This window comes from Triturus cristatus, chromosome 7 (assembly GCF_964204655.1).
Source record: "Triturus cristatus chromosome 7, aTriCri1.1, whole genome shotgun sequence".
NCBI classification, from domain to species: Eukaryota; Metazoa; Chordata; class Amphibia; order Caudata; family Salamandridae; genus Triturus; species Triturus cristatus.
In genome coordinates, this window is record NC_140590.1 from 1,453,242,142 (window position 1) to 1,453,257,930 (window position 15,789).

Below are 15,789 nucleotides of genomic sequence, written 5' to 3' on the forward strand. Positions count from 1 at the left end.
ATGATGGGGTTTAAATCCCCTTGTGCTCCGAGAGGTGTAGGAAGGTGGAATCTGACTGCATGGTTACCCCCACTTTTTTCCTGGTGTTTTGCTGGTTTTCGACTTAGTTTGACTAGGATCCTGCTAATCAGGACCCCAGTCTATCTGCTTCCTCCCTAAATTGGTTGTGCATGTACTTTAGGTACACTTCAGATTGGATTCTGGGGTACCTTTAAAAGTCCCTAGTATATGGTATACTATTTACCCAGGGCATAGGTACCCCAGAGGCCTCTCAGGGGCTGCAGCGTGTATTAAGCCACCCCTGGGAGACCATTCAAAATGACACAACAGGTCTGCTACAGCAGCCTGTGTAAGGTGGTGTATGCACCCCTTACTTAGGTATAGGTTCACTATATCTATCCATATCACTGCACATATAAACCTATCAGTCACCCCTATGGCAGGCCTTATCAATCCTGAAGGCAGGGTGCTGGGTTTTATGTGAGAGGGTGCAACTGCATGAGCAGAGCCCCTCTACAGCCTTCGGAACCTCTATTCCAGGGTTGTTTGTGATGCAGCCATACCATATACTCTTAAGTGCATTATAACCTTGCGGTAAATGCTAACTTTAAAATAGCTGCATGGAAACTTGTTGTGTTTGGTGTCAAACATCTTGGAATCATACCTCCACACCAATAACTGGTGTGGGAGGTATGATTCCACCCTACTCGAGGGAGAAATATGACAGCACCGGTACACCCGGTACCAGCTTTGCAAACCCTGGCATCACAAAATGGATGCTGCCAGCCACGAGTCTGCCCTCCTGCTGCTGGACGAAACTCTGGCAGACGACGGCTGGACAATAAGTTTTCTGTCACAGGGAGGTGTAACCACCTCCCAGACAGGTTTTAGTGTATTGGGGCTGGGTGGGTGCAATCTGAGAGTGCTTTGATGTGTGCGCTGGGGGCACATTTGGTGTCCCTGTGCATAGTCCAGCTCAAACCGGTTGCAGGGGCTCTCAGCCCCTGCTCTGGCACGAAACTGGACAAAGGACATGGGTGAAGCCACCCCTCTGTCCTGACCCTCCCATAGGTGGGTCACCAGAGTTTGTCCCACCCCTTTCTTGGGTATAAAGTAGGAACCCCTGGCTACAGGACTTTAGATATTACCTGTACTAAACTCTGCTACAGAAACCAAGTATCCTTCGATGATCCACGCTTTGCTGGACAACTGAAGAATCTCCCTTGGAGTAAAGGAGTTACTCTCCTGCAAGGCAGGCACCTCAACACATCTGACCGTTTTGCATCTACGCAACTTCCGACGGACTCCGAAGATTTTGCAACACAGGAGGTGGGTTCCCAAGCTTCCCTGAGGCCGATCAGTGCTCTCAGCAGACCTGAGACCCAAAGCCCTTGTGGGGACCGTGCAATCTGAACCCCTGGACACCGTGCACATTTGCAGCAGAATATACTTTTTGGCGATCCCTGAGGCTGTGCTTTGGACTACGCTTAGTCCCGACCCCGAGCAGTGATTCCACCGAAGATCACAGGCTTACACTCCACGAGTGTTCCGTGGGCTGGTGCTTTGTGTTTCCTCTTGAGGTCGCTTTGCGACCCCTGGTCCGTCGACCTGTGGGTCCCTGAGAAGGGAACTTTAACTTTCAAAGGGCTTACCTGGTTGCTCCAGACGTGCCCTGACTCTCCCTCGCTTGGGGAGTCCACAGGACCTTGCTGGTCCACACCGAAGCATCTTTACTCCGCATAGGTTGCATTTCCCAAGGCTTGTTGGTCTCCAATCCGGACACCGAACCCCCAGCACTCAACATTTTTCGTGGGCCAGCTCGCCTGTGGACTTTGGTCGTCGTCGACGTCTCCTGCTACCCGTGGCTGCAGAGTTAATCTTCACCTCTTCGCACCTGAGGCACCCAACATCGGTGGGCATTCGTCTACCGAGCCCCTGGTCACTGGCAAGTGACCCAGACTCTGTCCCCTCTGCTTTCATGTTCTTCACATCTCCGATCCAGACTTGGATCACACCGGACACTTTTCCTCTTCACAGCAGCAGCACTTTGCAGCATCTCGCCATAGGAAAAGACGAATATTCCCGACACCATTTGACACCTATGCACCCGGCTTCCCTGGGTTAGGTAACATAAGTACTCCGGTGCTCAAATGGGTGCTGGCATTAGAACCTTCTAAGTTTGAAAGGGTTTGCTCAAAGTCCTCTCCTAAGTGTCCTTAATCTTTAAAATTCCAACCGCAACTTTCCCATAGGATTGTACGGAGCTCGCGGCTGTGTTCTCACACTGCACGCGTCCCCTGTGGGTCCCCTGTGTCACTACCTTGGGTGGTTCCTTGGGGTCCCAGCGATTCTACGTGCTCTAGGCACTGTGTCTTGTCAAGTCGTGGTTGTTATACCACTTTCTTAATATATGGTTTGGTCACCCCCTGGGGCCCAATGTGTATTGTGCTATTTACTGTTGTTCTAGTGCTTTAATATTGTGTATCTTGTTCTTTAATCTCATAAAGAGGTTAGTAGAGAGTGTTTAGTAATAAATACATAGATTTTATATATATACACCTTGTGTGGTTCTCCTTTCAGTTGGTCATTCAAGAGGTTATAATCTGATAAACCAAGGTGCTTTACATTCCTTCGAGACTTAGCCTGAAGGCTGCTCTCCATAGCTAACACTAGAATAGCTTTCTATAAAGGTTGTCTTTAACCTAGTCATCAATAAGGGTTGTTTGGACTGGTACAAGGTGCCCACTTTAATTAGTGGACAGCATATACTAGGCCAACTTCTCACAAGAGGCCTTTGTGAAAACAACATTGGAATGTTGCTTGACTTTACCAGCCCATAGAAGCATGGAGCACTCCATTGTCTTCAATGGAGTGCTCCACATTCCAATGTTCTAATTAAATTTATATTCTGTTTGGGCCACAAAAAATGAAGGAAAACGGCTAAAAGGATATCCCTGTGAGGTAATTGTTTAGCTAAATTACATGCATTTTTGCATGGGCTTACCCTTTTATGGAAAGCTGGTGCAAGCACATTTTTAACTGCGGCCTCCCACTAGTTAAATATTTTCTATTATCGTTTGAAGCCCCAAAACAATTTGAAAAAAAAATAACCATTATAAAAATCTCCAAAACCGTGTGTGGGCGGTATCTTATTTTCTGGCTGCGTTGTTTAGTGTATCACCTTGGATACAAAGTACCAGCCCCGCAAACTCAAAAAGAAAACGTATGGGTGTGGCTGAACCCCTTTTTATATACTAGAACGACTCAATGACGTTCCTCAGACGTTTTGCTTTTTTTTTTAGCCAGTAACGGGGCAGCAGAAGCAAGGCAGGGCTCTGCAGCACCCAACAAATACACCATCCACATGACAGTGTAGCGGCTCTTTCAGCATTGCCAGAGAGCATGAGCTTTATTACTGAAAGTTCCCAATTAGAATTTAATTTGCAGTTCCCTGTTCCATCATTATTGACAGTTCCTTTTTAATGAATCATTGGCAGTAATGCACCATTGCCATTTCATTGTAAACACATTACTGCTGGTTAAGTCACTACTGCCGATAACAGTTAGCTCATCATCGCCAATTCCTTGTATACATGTTATTTGGAAGTTATGTTGCCATTTGTAGTTAGCTCATTATTATCATTTCATCAGAAGCACATTACTTGCCAGTTTTGTCACCTTTTATAGATAAGTTAGAGCTTCATTATCATTTCATCATAAGCACATTATTTACCAGGTATTTCGCCTTTGATAGTTAGCGCATCATTATCATTTCATCATATGCACATTATTTACCGGTTATGTCGCCTTTTGTATTTAGCTCATCATTATCATTTCATCATAAGCACTTTACCAGTTATGTCGCCTTTTGTAGTTAGCTCATCATTATCATTTCAAGAGGATGTCCTTGTGAATGGCAGTCATGGCCATTCCAGCCAGTAAGAGAACAGAATGTTGCCAGGTAAGAAGATATGTACTTTAAACCCAGGACTTAAAAGTCAAACTATTAGTCGGATAGCAGCATATATGTGAGGGGAGGCCTTGCAAGGGTGCACTAGGCCTTGATGAGCATAAGAAAAATAGGCCCCTCACCCCCTGGTTTGATAGTAAGGAACAGCTATAATTGTAGGTGTAGTGGGCCTCTCAGACCTCCGGCACCACGCAAATTACTTTCATATTTCACTATATTAATTCACCACTAACCCTTTATGGGTTCCAGAGTAGCGTGCTACTCGCCGAAAAAGCACTTGAAGCCTCGTCAGGGGTAGTAAGCGCTATATAAATGCAATTACAATACAACACAATACATGCTGTAGTCAGTATATAAGGAAAAACCTAATTAAATAAACTATATATAAAAGTGAAAAATAATATCTTTATTTTGGTGTCAAAGCATATATAGCTGTACGACAGCAGACTTCAGCGTGGCAGCGCACACAGCACAAGTACAAATTATTGGAACACATATATAAAGAAAACATTATGCAGAAACTATACTTTCAGTTTCACATACTAACAAATGTATTCACACTGACCGAGCAACCATGCTCCCTATCAATCAGGATGGTCTTAACCGCTAGTTAGGGAATTTATTTAATGTTTCAGGCGTCCTTGCATAGCAAATTGGTGCGTTAACAATGTGGGAACCTCTGCTACCGGTGTATGTCTCACAGTTGATGACAAAATGATCCTATTTATTTTGAACGATGTATCAATGTTCAATAAAATCAGCTAAGTATACAGTGTTGTGCACCAGGAAAGCATCGCCTGGTTTTACTGTCCCAGAGGGTTGTTGCTTGGGTGACAGCACAAACAATGGGCCGCTCCCTTCATCTCTGCTGCCCACCCTAAAATGGCCCCCGCACAGCGGTCACATTAAGGGATAGTGCTTATCCAGTGGCCTCCATTGGGTCATCATGCCTAGTGCTCCAGCTGGTTCAGCATCCCTTCTGCTGGACCCATCAGACAGGCCAGGTGGGGAAAATGGTGGCAAAACCCGTTCACCTCCACTACTTAAGCACTACCAGCTTATCACCCAGGTGAACTAATGGATGGATTAGGGCAGAACTACCAGTGTTCTCTTTTTACGGGCATCCTAACTCCTCATGCAAGAGGAGAGGCAGCACACCTCGCCTACGGGCACCAGCTCCCACTATTGGAACTGGGTGTAATAACCATTTATAATAACCAATAACCTCTGGACCCCGCATCATTTGTTTGGGTGGCTGTGAGTTTATCATTTATTCTCCGCATTCTCTCTTTAATTACAATAATAATGAATGTGTGTTCCTGGCCGGTCTCCTCCATAAATTGTTTATTAGCAACCGTTTGCTCTATTTTAATTAAATATTTCAATGGACGATATCAAATGTTTGGGACCTTCCCCATAGGCAGGACTGCAACCTTAGAACAATATTTACTATGTGATCCCATTGGGCGTACGGGAAGAGCCTTGGAGAGGGGAGCTATGGACCCATTGCACTTCCCATGTCCCTAGGAGATTTTAGTTGGAGGCCAGCTGTGCACAACATTCATACACGAGTTGGAAACCTCTCTGTACAAGAGTGTCCAGCTTAACCCGTAACAGTGGCTGTTCACGTAGTAACCCTGCGATAAGTTAAAAAACGTGTATCACGCAGCAGCACCATGTGAGTTGGCATGATTGCATGCGGCTTAGGTCCAGATTGGACATTTATTCTATTTGGTTATTCCCTTGGGGCAGGAGCAGTGGGAACTTAGTCGAACAATTTTTCGCATGAGCTGATGTGGGCCCAGTCCAACCCTATTATGAGTCTTGATCATGGTCATCTTAAGCATTTTCTGACCCATAGCCAGACATATTTTGGGAGCCCCTGCATAGAACACATTTTAATTTAAATACCCATTTCCTGCTAATTCAAGCCCACATGATGCCAAATAATACTGGATTATATGTTAACCTTTCACAGGATCACAAAAACAGCTGAAATAGGTCTTGCCCGGGACCCCAAAAATCCTTAGGATGACATTGAGTAGATGGACAGAGTTTAGAGGGAGAAATAGATCAGACAGGAGATCTTATAGAGAGAAAGTTCACTTTCGTAGGGGGGTCTTGGAAGGTGGGGCCCTGGGCAATTGCCCTCTGTGTCTATGCCTTAAAACGTCTCTGGGAGCCTCTGGTTATTTTGCTGCTAATTTATAGATAGCTTGAATACTCACAAGTCTCTTTTCCAAACCAGAAACCGAGTGTCTTATTCTCCTAGAAGGGGTGTTCTCTCTGCACAGAAACGCTAAACTCTGGCACCAGCTGAGGCTTAAGCACTGCTCTAAAGTCTGTGACCCCAGAACGCCAGGCCCGAGAGCCGGAGTGCATTTATTTATTTTTAGGTCCTTGGCTAATCCCGTCCCCTCCCACACCTCCCTGGGCATGCAAAGTCATCATGATAACTTTGATTTGACACGAATGGAGGCATGGCTGCAATGCAGAGGAAGAGTGGGGGTTGAAGCTGAAGGAAAGACGAACCCAAGGCAATGGATGACTTTTAAACATGTGTTTCTGGCAGATAAGGAATGGTATCGTTTTGATCCCGAATTCTAAAGAGGCGCATTCCACCCTTCACCCCTAAACTTAGGAATGTGTAGTGTAGGGACAGTAATTTGGCAGGAGAGTTAGCCCTTATAACACGCAGAATGTGCATTTGAGTTAAAGCACCAGGGCCGTCTTTCGGTTGCACAGAGCTTACAGGTTCTGGCCTCAGACAGCAGAACCATCTCTCAATGTGACGATCAGGATCAGGACACCAACAGCAGAACTACCTCTTAGATGGCATGGATCTGGCCGTACGAGCTATTACGCTGGCAGAGTTATCCCTCAGAATGGACTGCGCCTGTTTGACTGATTAACCATAACAGAGCAAGTCATTGAGATGCTCTGCATCACACTGAGCATCAAAAAGATGTTCCCCGGCACAGTGTCTTTTTATGGATTTTTGGGGCTCTGGCTAGATATATCATTGGGGGCCCCTGTTTGGAAAACGTTTGAATTTGTTACACATTTTCTGCTGATCAAGCCCACATGATGTTAAACAATACTGAATTGTAACTAAACTTTCAGAGCTGGGATCATATAAAAACAGCTGGATTAGGTCTTGTCAAATGTCACAAAAATTCCTCGAATTGCACTGCGTAGAAAGAGAAAGGCTGAGAGATAAAGGTAAGCAGAGACAGAGAGCGTGGATGAGATAAAGAAATAGACAGAGTGAGATAAAGAGAGGAAAGGTTTTCTTCCTCAGATTTCCTCTTGGAAGGTGGGGGTTCCCTGGGCCATTGCCCAGTTTGCCATTGCCTCAAAACTTCTTTCCTCCACAACCTTTGTTTCTTACAGCATAGCCTCCTCCATTGCCTTCCTTGCTTGTTCTCATTTTGATTTCTTTTATTAATTTCAGATGCACAGAAAATCTAGACCTTGTGTAATGACCACCGGTAAGCATATTTCCCTCGCTCTCTCTCATTGAAGCTGTCTCACTAATTCCAATACCATATGGTAAGACCGGAAGGAGGTTGGGGTGAAACTGTCAAATGGCCTCGCCCTGTGTGCACGCCCCTGCCGACCAAGCGGCAACAAGATGGAATCCTCTGGATCCACACCGGCCATATCTCTCAAGCGCAGGGGTGCCGTTTGAGGTCATGCAACGTGCAGAAGCTGTTTTAGCAGGGAGCGGTGACAGCAGTTTCAGGAAGGAAACACTGTTTTTGTTGTTGTCTCTTCTGCTGGCTAAGACTGCCTGTTTTGTAATTGCACTTGCTGCATTGTACTAGGAAAGATAAAATGGTGGCGTGGGAGGTTTAATTTCAGTGGGATTCAGTGGGGGGCTGCCTGTGCCAAAAACACGAGGCGTAGTGTGCACATAGCATACCCTGCTTTTTTGCGAGACCGAAGACAGGTGCCCTGCGAACATAAGGCATAATAATGTCTATAAAGCTTGAAATATTTTAAAAGAATATGAGCAGCAAACATAGCACACTCCTGGCTAAAGCCAGTGGAAAGAGTTTTGCCACCCTTGGTAATGTGAACTCATGGCCATGTGAGCCTTCTAAATGTTGATAAGCTTGGTCACTTGTCTCTGGCCCTCAAGTTTAGTCTGAAACCCTCCTCAGGATAAGGCCCATCATAGCCCCATGGCATCCAAGCCTGCCCCAGGCTGTCTATGTGAGAGGTAGACCAATGCTTTTATCTAATTTCCTTGCATTACACACGAGCCACGGATAACTGACCATGTCAACCATCCTCCATCTCAGTCCCACTGCTTTATTTACAGCCCCAACCTCTTAATCCCAGATCCAGGCCCCCTATCAAAGCATTGTGACCTCAATTCAAGAACATCATTCCTTTGCTCTACATCCCAGCTCCATGCCCTTAGCAACGCCAACTCTCTTTCTTCTCAGTCCCAGGGAGCCATTCTAGACCAGACTATGTTACCTAGCTGCAGATCCTCTATGCTGGATCAACAGCCCTAGCAGTTTGATCTCAACCACTAAACCTATATTGTAGACCCTGTCTCTTCATCCCAGATGCAGTTCTTCCTTTTCATCTCCAGGTTGTCTGTCCCAACCAACCCTCTCATAGCGTCATGCCATATAGCCCAGCACCAAACCTGCTATCTCTGCTCAATAGCCCTAGACAATTCCCCCTAGCCCATTAGGACCCACACACCTCATCCTGTATCCAGACAAATATGTTTCCTTCCTCTGTGCGACCTCACACTCCAAGGCACTCTTTCTGAGAATATGGACCATCGGGGTGACTCAGCAATCAGGTTCATGGGACTGGTGTACAAAGGTTAATTATAACTTGACTGGTATAAGAAATGAGGTGGAAATAAACTTTCTGATCTAGCGCTCACTTATACACTTTGACTGAGAAGCCTCCCCCCCTCTCTAGAATAAGAAGTCACTGTTGTTAAGACATTCCCTTCATCTTCATCAGATTTCCTCAAAGCTTCCTACCCCCAGTCTTGTCTGTTATTTGCTTTTCTTGGCTTTCCCAGGGCCATCATTACTCTTCAAGCTTTTACCACTTCTCCTTTCTTAAGCAGGTTCCACACTGTTCTTTAACTCAGCAACAGTTTCTTGAGTCACCCAGATCACAAAGCTATGACATCATAGACCTTCTTATGCTCACACCCAATACAGAAGATGTTGGCCAAACTTCGCCTTTCCCCATCCAACAAGCACAACAGAAAGAAGCACTCAATGGATGAAGAAAGCCAGCAGCCTATACCCCTGGATTGCAACAGAATAAATCTGGCGGAAAAAAGAAGGAGTTGGAGGTAAGTGCCCATCAAAGAAGAAAATTAACATTATATATGCTAGGTTTTAGGGTTTGTTAGCTTATGCAATTTGCTTTTCTTCCATATATTTAGTAGATCAATAGGATCCACGCTGTTGATTTATTTTGCAGCACTCTAATCATTACAGCACCTTCCAAAACGTCTATTGAATGATCATCATCTGTTTCTATTGAAAAATAGGGCAAAGATCCAAATGAGGTCGACCAACATCTGCTTGATTTACCAGAAAGAGCTTTGTGAAATATGCTGTGATCACAACAGGAAAATGGCATCACGGTAGAAAAGACAAACAACAATTGAAGTATAGTGAGGCAGGGAGTCTTCTGAAGGGAGCACATGAGAAGGTCACTTAGGATTCTGAATGTCCCCCACAGATCTCACAAGCACGGATAGAGTGTATCAGACCCATCTTCTTCAGGTCAGGGGCCACATTCTGCTGTCAGATTCATTATATTTCTACTTGGCGCATATTTCAGTTTTTGAATCATTTGGGTGTCTTTCCAAAGTGAAGTATATAGGTGTCTTGGCTCATGTCTCTTTGGATCCACCTACAATCAGTCTTTTTTCCTTCCATCACTTAGGCAGTGGAGATATGATCACATTTCGAAACCCCTTCACTGCCTTTAGACGGTCACTCTCAAAATCAACGACCAGCTTCAGGAGGCCGGACTGTTGAGGGATGAAATCTACTCGGACCTTCGCATCTTGACCAGGCTCAATTGGGCAATCACTAAGGAAAGAAAGGGAGAGAAGAAATAATGAAAAACCTGTAAAGAACTAAAGAGAGCCCAATAAGAGACTAAATGCTGTGCAATTGTAGCACATCTTATCGCTCGCAGTCAGAGCTATTGCTGCATCACCTACAGTTGTGCTGAATGAAAGAATGGAGGCCTTGTGATCAGTGGGCTTTTGCAAGGCCTAGACTCTCCGACCATTTGGTATGGAACACCCCACTGGAAGGGATCGTGGCACTGTGAACTCACCACCCACATCTGCAGAGAGTCATTTAAATACTGGATTACAGGCATTGGGCCCGATTTAGATCTCGCCAGATGGGATACTCCGTCACAACAGTGACGGATATCCCGTCCGCTGAAATATAAATTCCATTATACCCCAAGGGATTCATATTTTGGCGGATGGTATTTTCGTCACCGTCGTGACAGAGTAAGCTGTCCGCCGAGATCTGACTTAGGCCCTTAGTCTTATGTAGTCATTTCTCTACAAATGACACCAAATTGTTTATTCAGGTCAACAATGAACAACATATTAGTTTGGTTACTAGATATAGTAGTTTCCGCTTTCTGGGTTTCCTTCAGACCTCATAGGTACTCAGTATTTGGAATGAGTCTATATGACACCCTGAGCCAAATGCTATCAGTATTTCAAAATATGAGGTGATGGATCATTCTACTAACAAGGGCAATAGTCATAAGTATGAGCATAGAAGGGAGAGGATGGCACTTACAGTTCCTTCACCACCTGGCTGTCGGTAAGGCCGGCCCCCTCTGCCTTGAACGAACAGCCATTCAGAGGCTCTGGCAGGGGGTTCTTCAGTGAGATCTCTGCCACCAGCTTCCTCTTCTGAGCAGGTTCTCCCAAAATCTATAAAGGTAGAAAGAGATCAAACATGAGACAAAAGAGAAGTGGGATTGCTTTTGCTGCAGGCAGCAGTGGAAAGAAGGTAAAAAAAAGTGGTTGCGATGGTGGTACGCATCCTTTGAAAAGAGAATACTTAGATCACATTATGGCAGCTCCGCCAAATCAACTACATTCTCTAAGCTCTGTCATTCTTTATTTTGAAATGGACCCAATGGACTGGAGATACCTCTCTCCTCTAACCTCCAGAGATCCATCAGTATAACGCTGCGCTTCAATAAGATTACAACATCAACAATGCAGGACTACTGGAATAATACATCAGTGGCGGGCCAAATGATGTGGTAGAGTTAACTAAATAATGAAGCAAGTAAAGGCACATTTTGTTAATAGTGGTTCAAAACAAAGTCATGACCAAAAAATAATCATTCTAGTTAGCCTCTTTGAATTATATTTAAATAGTTAGGTGAGCGGTTAACTTTCATAATGTATCTGGCGCTGCACTGCACCTCTTGTGCATTATTTTTTATAGCTTTTGATCCGTTTGAGCTTGAAACATTTGAATTACTTTGCACATTATACAGCAGATGATGGATTGGCTTTGGTTTTATGAAAAAGCGGTCCATTGAGTGCTTTAGGTTTCAGTGAGTGGGCAGAATTTCAAGGTTGCCAGCGCTTGTACTCTTCACATCACCCTTTGCAGAGGCTCGAGTTCTTTAATGTCTGTTCTGAACTGACTCAGATAAGACTATCTGGAAAGAGTTTCTGTTGCATTCCATTTTCCTCCCACCCTCCCCCGATAGAAAACTCTGAGGCCAAATGAGTGACTTGGCCTGTACATGCATGTGATGATGCTGGGTCATTTTGAATATGTGAAATATCCTGTTAACGAAATGCATGGCAGCCAATCAGCATGCAACTATCTTATTGGGTAAGGACCCTCATGCACTGTGATTATCAGAACAACATTTTCAAAATCCAGTTATTCGCTCCTATGATGGCACAACACTGGAAAATAAGCATTGGCAATGCCAATAGGTCTGGTCAATGAATGCACGGTCAATCTACAGCTAAAAATCCATGTATGTTAATGACTGCCCCTCCCAGTTGTGCTGCTACCAGAGGAAAAACTCCATAAATTATCTAGCCATCTAAGACACTTTAGTAGCATTGAAATTGCATGTGTGTGCCTTGAACGTTCAAACACAGCCAACTGAATAAATAAATAAAATGACCACAGTTGTTTGGAGGCAGAGCTCTTTTTTGAGGTAGCACACAGTCTGCCCAATCAAAAGACGTACTCCTGACCCCCAACAGGTGTCAGAGCCAAAGCCCCTCTCCTGGTGGTTCTCATAATTGTCTGGCGACAGCTGAGCTGTCAAAACAGACCATAACTGAGCCACATTTCACTATGGTGGTTTGAAACTGCAACAAATAAAAATCCTCCAATTAGGCATGATTTAAAAAAGGCTAAAACAAAAGGGTGGCGTCCCTTAAAGGAAAGAAAATGTTTTTTTTTCAAATCAGTCGCAATATAAACCGCTCTAAACGCAAGAGATTTCAAAAGTTAAAAAAAAACGAATTTAAAAATTCCAAAAGTAAAAAAATTAAGTTATTTTAAAATTAAACGAGCATAAGGGAAATAATTATGAAAAGTTCTATCATAATAGTGAACAATGAGCAAGGGAGATGCTGCAGTACATAACAGGTCAGATACACCAGATTGTTGTAGTGGTAGCGGACTACACAAAAACTGATGCAAGTGCAATTTTTACTAAGCCCCTGAAGGAAGCAAGCATGAATCCTCTTTGCACCCATTTTAGTGACTTAACATTGTTCTAAGTGACCCAGAGACAGTTATTTCTAGTTAAGGTGTCCCACACAGCACCCTATTAGCCTATCTCCTATTTGTCCCACCCAAGGTTAAGGAACATTGGACATTGTTTAAAAATATGCTCAGCTGCTCGTAGGTGCTCCTAAGCCAAAGGCCTTCAAATTAGGGCTAGCCCACTTTGGTGGCCTGAATTAATCTTAGCGGGGGATCAAGCAGTGGCCAAGGGGTGCATCATGCTGAAAAGAGTGCTGTTTTTTAGTGAACAAAACACAGAGTGTCAATGAGCTATTTTGTAATGGGCCAACAAAAACCTTTTTTTGTCACTCATGTCCTGACTGGCAGTAGTTGTCAGAACAGGAAAGTGGGGTGAAAAATAACCCATAAAGTTATTTCCCTATGCATCATAAAGATCACACTGTGAATACTTTTACACAGTATTCCCACAACAGGTTTGCAATCATGTGCTTAATTACATTTTAAAAGGGTTAGTTGAACATAAAATTGTCAATTATATTTAGAGCAGCCAATTTTATAGTATAATTGTGAAAAATATGTTTGTCATTCTGGACACCCCACCTCGATGGAATGTATTCACAGGGGGGAGGGGGAGGACAGCATTAAAAACGTTTGAACACCCCAGCCCTAAACCAATGAGGAGTGATGGGCATGATGTTAAAGTGGCTGTGATGCACCCGTCAAGGCAAATAGGCAACACCACCAGGGCCAGACAGGGCTTTTATTCCCCGGGGCATGTCCCCGGTGGGCTGGAGCCTTTGGAGGCTGGTTTTGAAAGCCAAGAGCCACTCCTTGTGCCACTGCCCCAGCTCCCAGAGGTTAACTGTACCATGCACAGGGGGCTTCAAGAGAGTGAAAGAGGGGAAGGAAGGGAGACGGTAGAGAGAAAGTGATCAGAGAGCGAGAAGAGAGAGATAAAAGGAAGAGTGATGGAGTGGATGGGTGGAAAGAGAGAGAGAGATTGCAGTGAGGAAACAAAGGGAGTGGGGCTAGTTTGAGCTTTTTTGCCATGGCTGCTTTGGGTTCCCAAAAGAGAAGGCTGAACAGATGTTATCGATTGCGTACAGGTCATGGGCCATAGTTTGGGTTAAGTTTCAATGATGTGAGAACCACTAGTGAGGGAGAACGCTGGAGGGAAGCATGGACCGCCACTGTAAGTTACAGCTTACAATGGAAAAACAGTACAGGCACTGAGCTACTGAAATTTGTTCTCAAATGTAATATGGGTGATAAATTATGTATTTTTAACAGACTTTATTTATTGGGTTTGCACAATTATAAAACAAGGAAGAGAAAGTAAAAGTAAAAAACATCACATGCCTCATGATGAGGCAATGAAAGGAGCAAAAGGTCAATTTGGAAAAAATACAGTAGGGGCGAGTGATATTGTCAGATGGCCTCAAAAGTCATGGTCATTTTTGCAGTTCTCCATTTGTTTAGAAATAGGACGATTTCCAAGTATCTTTTTCTTCACTTCTCATTTGATGGGTTCACAGGCCGTGACATATTCCCATGCTTCCCCTGCGATATGACCTAGGCAGAAAAGCACTGGTAGAACAAGCAAGACTACGCACTATTCTTTATTGGCGCAGAATCGGATGTACGCCAGAACGGGCTACTTTTGCAGAAGGTCTTAGGGATATAATTGAGGCTGACCGCTTCCATAAAATCAGCTGGCTGCGTGAGGTTAGAAGTCTCTTAACTAGTATAGGCATGTCGTCACTGTGGAACCCCCAACAGCGCCCAGTTCCCACCAAGAAATTTAATTAAGCAAAGATATTAGGAACTGGTTGAACAAGAAGTGATGTTATAAAGTTGACAGGGAAGTTTTTACAAATAAAACTCTGCCCAAGTCTCGAACTTTATTGGGATGTAATTTCTAAGCCCCTAGATCGTAAGTTGTACTTCCAATTTAGAGTGGGCTGCTTACCCTTAAAGTCCTTTACCGTCAAATGGTCTGCTACAGCCGACAATAAATGTCCAAACTGCACCAATTTGGAGGAGACTTATTTACACGTGCTGTTTGTATGTCCCGCGTATGCCACTCCCCGTAAGGTATGGCTGGCACAGACTTGTAGGAATATGGGCACCAGTTCGTCCAGTGTAGCTATGAGAATTCTATGTACCGACCCATTCCTTCGCTATGCGGTACCAATGGCAAAGTTTTTATGATGGATGTTGTTAATTAGATTTAAATTATTGCCTGTATATGACTGAATATAGGATTATGTCATCTGTGGTAATGAAATATGTTTTAGTTTTGTTGGGACCATTTTTTAAGGTCCTTGAAATTCTTGTCATCAACTAATAACATTGTGCACGTTTTTATCTTAATTTTAAGTCCTTGTATTTTAACACACATCTTGTTGTACTGATTTATCTCATTTATTCAGTTTTAAGCTTAAGTTTTATTGTGATATTTGTGCTTTATGTACACAGCTTTTAGGACATGAATTGTCGAATAAAGCTTATGATATTGATGATGAAAAGTAAAAAACATCACATACCTCATGATGAGGCAATGAAAGGAGCAAAGGGTCAATTTAGAAAAAATACAGGAGCGGGAAGTGAAATTGTTAGATGGCCTCAAAAGTCGTGGTCATTTTTGCAGTTCTCCATTTGTTTAGAGATTGGACGATTTCCAAGTATCTTTTTCTTCACTTCCCATTTGATGGGTTCACGGACGTGACATATTCCCCATTGTTGGTTTTAGCCACGCAAACATCAGTTCCGCCCCAGGAACATAGCTACCATTATTGCAGCAGGGGCGGTGGCCCCAGGGCACACAACTCTGAGGGGGCGATTGAACCCTGATAATTGTGTTTCACTATCTCAACAGCAGATAATGGAGGCATTTCCTTGCTTGTACCAGGGCCTACTGGACTCCTGCTTTACTACTGACCCCCGCACCCCGATAATGCCATATTCTTTTGGGTTAAAGTTAGCTAGATCATCATTCTCTTTCAACATCGGTTCATCCTTCATCTCCCCCAGAGACACCTGACATTCTAA

At 44.0% G+C, this 15,789-nt stretch overlaps 1 protein-coding gene across 1 annotated transcript in view; it reads right to left on the minus strand.

The window, feature by feature from the left end:
* Positions 1 to 4,355: 4,355 nt before the first annotated feature.
* Positions 4,356 to 15,789, minus strand: part of TGM2 (transglutaminase 2) — a 129,526-nt gene continuing 118,092 nt past the window's right edge. Inside the window, exons 12-13 of the mRNA XM_085619203.1 lie at positions 10,798 to 10,934; positions 4,356 to 10,059 (exon numbers count right to left, since the gene is read on the minus strand). Of these exons, the coding sequence (XP_085475329.1) occupies positions 9,903 to 10,059; positions 10,798 to 10,934 (294 nt within the window). The 3' untranslated portion in view covers positions 4,356 to 9,902. The remainder of the gene's footprint in view (positions 10,060 to 10,797; positions 10,935 to 15,789) is intronic.